Source organism: Gobio gobio (genome assembly GCF_949357685.1).
Source record: "Gobio gobio genome assembly, chromosome: 3".
In the NCBI taxonomy this organism is placed as follows: domain Eukaryota; kingdom Metazoa; phylum Chordata; class Actinopteri; order Cypriniformes; family Gobionidae; genus Gobio; species Gobio gobio.
Window position 1 is genome coordinate 44,170,950 of NC_137099.1, and position 3,279 is coordinate 44,174,228.

The 3,279-nt window shown below is 32.3% G+C and overlaps 1 protein-coding gene across 1 annotated transcript; it reads right to left on the minus strand.

Annotated features, from left to right (window-relative positions):
- Nucleotides 1-508: 508 nt before the first annotated feature.
- On the minus strand, nucleotides 509-2,949 carry LOC307124105 (lectin-like). The gene is made up of 6 exons (XM_079813123.1): nucleotides 2,865-2,949; nucleotides 2,717-2,792; nucleotides 1,691-1,830; nucleotides 1,400-1,540; nucleotides 1,115-1,229; nucleotides 509-922 (listed from the first exon to the last, which is right to left on the minus strand). Exons 1-6 carry the CDS (start codon nucleotides 2,865-2,867, stop codon nucleotides 828-830), a joined length of 570 nt encoding a protein of 189 aa, XP_079669249.1. The 5' UTR covers nucleotides 2,868-2,949; the 3' UTR covers nucleotides 509-827.
- Between the last annotated feature and the right edge of the window lie 330 nt (nucleotides 2,950-3,279).

Sequence of the window (3,279 nt, forward strand, 5' to 3'; positions counted from 1 at the left end):
TGCGCACACAAAAATTCAGTGAATTTTTTTTTTTTAATTCAGTGATTTTTTTTTTTTTTAATTCAGTGAATTTTTGTGCTTTTGCCGATTTCCCATTCATTTCCTATGGTCGGTCATTTGTGACCGAAGATAATGAAAGGTAAACTTTTTTTTTTATTACGACCAATTAGCATGCTCGAATCATGCCCTCAATTGTTTTGTGTGTTCACAGTCCTAATGCCAATAAAGTCACCAAGTTTCATATCATTCTGATGAAGCTGTGATTTTTAGAATTTCAAAACAGAAAATTTTCCGGTCAGAAATGACCGAAGAGCACCAGAGGATTAATATTGTATATTATTATTATGTTAGTAAGTCAAGCCATAATATCCACCTCACTCCTGCAGCTCAATGTGCTTACTTGCATCCTGACAGAATTTTAACATCTGGAATTTGAATGAGTGAAGTCAACTTTACTGTACTGTGACATTACCATTACCATTACCATTTTTTTTTTTTTTTTTTTAATAGATAGTCGTACTATCATTGTACTATCTACTGTATCTACAGTGTTTAAAACTTGACTAAAGGTGATGATTTTTCCAACACAAGAATATAAACCATAGTTAGATTAAGGTTAGTGAGTTTAAAAAGCAATCTTTTCCTTATTTACAAAAGTCTTATATCAGACAAACAATAAATAAATAAAATCAACTGATCATTTTGATTGCAAAAGTTCTTTATTATCATTTTAAGGACGAATTGTTTTTATTTTATTTTTTTGATGCAGAGAAAATAATTTTATTCAGAAAGTTTTATGGTATGATACTCAGATAAAACTGCTCCATCTACTCCAGGTCTACTTCCAGCATGTCACGACGCTTGAAGGCGCAGATGTAGTTTTTCTTGACGTAACAAGAGTCGTCGTTCCACCTTCCAACCTCTGAAAATATGACGGACAGTGAAATGAAGAGATTATTGTACCTTCATCTATCAGTGTGCTTTACCAAACATCTAATTGTCCTCACAGCATCAATCTCACTATATAAATCATTTAGCCAAACTTCAAGTTAAAATTGAATGTGATTATCCTAACACATACGTTTTTTTAAAACCTCTATCTTTCCATCCTTACCTTTCCAGTTCATCTCCACACATTCCTCCGTGCTGGTGTACATGTGGTTGGGCTCACCACGTGTCCAAATTTGATAATCCCAGAAGGAACCATCAAGCCAAAAAAATTTACCAGACTGAGAAAGTAAAAAAGAGGATTTAAAAAAATTAAGTAAGTCAGAAGGTGTTTGGGTAGTGAGAAACTAGTGGATGCATGTCAATGAAGAACAGAAAATAAAACAATAACTGAATTATTTCTCTTTGCTCTTCCTATTTGTGAACCTCTTCACACTTCTGTCTTTTTTACCTTAAAGAATTCAAAGCCTCCGAGCCAGAAGCGCAGGTTGTTTGGGTTAAATTTCTTCACAATGCAGAGCAAGTCATTATTATCCTTTTGACTATGCACTGACACCAGATGTGCTCTAGGGGCTTTGCTTCTGCAGCTGAGCTGGATATGAAACAGGAAGAATATTTAATGACTGCACATGGATTTTTTTTAATGGTGGAGGTAATAATGCGAATGATAATACAAAATTAAATCTCTTTACTTTAGCAATGTAACAATCTTTAAAAAAAAATAAAGAGTGCTACAACCTACCTCGGCTTCAGTGAAGTTGGCACGCTTGTTTAAGTATTTGACACAGTGGCGGCCCACTTTGAACCAATCAGTGAAGCCATGCACATCACACGCTTTAGGCATACGGCAGCACGTAGTGACATTATGGTCAACAGCAAAACCTAAATGGCAGAATCACACCCAGGACTATTTTACTTAAAAAAAATATAGGTGTTATATAATATAATATATCATTTTTCTTGTTTGTTTTAAGTGTAAACTTGTAATATATCAGAGGTGGACAGTAGTGAAGTAATTTTACTTTCTACTCAAGTACATTTTTCAAGTACATGTACTTTATCAGTGTTCTTCTTTGGAAAACTTTTACTTCACAACGTTCCAAAATGTAATGTTGTACTTTTTACTGTTTCATAATGAATATCATTTCATACTTGATTACATAAAAATGTAGTTCTTTCTTTCTTACTTTTACTACTTACTAGTACAAGAAAGAAAGTACTACATTTTTTATGTAATTAAGTATTAAAGGTAAAAAAAAAAAAAAAACTTGTATTTATGAAACTTAGTGCATTAAAAAGAACAACATTATGCTTTGAAATGTTGTGAAGTAAAACTTTTCCAAAGAAAAACACTGATAAAGTATATACTTGAAAAATGTACTTGAGTAGAAAGTAAAAAATACTTCACTACTGTCCGCCTCTGGTCGTATCAGTGAGCACGGAAAATACTCCACATACACAAAATATATAGTGGTCACTTGTTTTGTGTTAACAATTACAGTTTATTGTATTATTGGGGTACATTAAGAAATGGGGCTTACGCAATATATGTACACTCAATGCATGGGGTTGATTTTAAAGAACTCATGCCAAAAAGGTTCTGTATAAGGAGAAATGCCTTAAATGTTTGCATAATAGCCTATTGTGTTTTACAAAAAACACATTCTAGGTTCTATATATGAAGCACCTGACAGAATCTTTTCTGTAGAACCTTAAAGTGTAGAATTTGGAAATTTCAAAATAAATATATTGTTGAATTAAACATTACCTCTCTCCATTGTAAAGAAGTTGCCACTCTCAAAGAGAGTCAGCAACAGAACAAATCTTAAAGATCCTGATTTCCTCTGCGGAAAAACAAAACAAAAATTATTTATAAAATAGATACAAAGAGTGTGTTCATTTAAGGTCATACTTACCATTGTTGTTCTTGCACTTTTGTCTTCTATCTGTCCTCACAGTAACTGTTATCACCTTATTTTATTCCATTCCATTCGTTTTCACAACTCCTCCCCTCCTCTCAATCATACCATTTTCAGTTTTTTTATTCTTCATCACACAGGAAAGCGAGTGCCTGAATTTACTAATCAGTTTACAGTGCATTGCTACTAAAGTAAAATTAATACTTCCATTATATCTTAATGTTAATCTTGAACAATAATAGCATTGTCTATTATGTAAAATATAATCATTAATTTTAAACTAGCACACTCAAAAGATGTAGAAGTCTGTAAAATAGGGCACAATACTGTGTTAATAAGAAGGAATTTTCCATCATTTTCATTTTTTTTGTACCTGTATTTTGAATTACGCATTGTGTTGTATTTTAGGGTT

Bases quoted from the DNA above. Each gene is read 5' to 3' on its own strand.
- LOC307124105 (XM_079813123.1), bottom strand. The intron at 1,541-1,690 runs GTAGGTTGTAGC...TTTCATATCCAG, and splicing joins CCAACTTCACTGAAGCCGAG to CTCAGCTGCAGAAGCAAAGC. The intron at 923-1,114 runs GTAAGGATGGAA...TCATATTTTCAG, and splicing joins TGTGGAGATGAACTGGAAAG to AGGTTGGAAGGTGGAACGAC.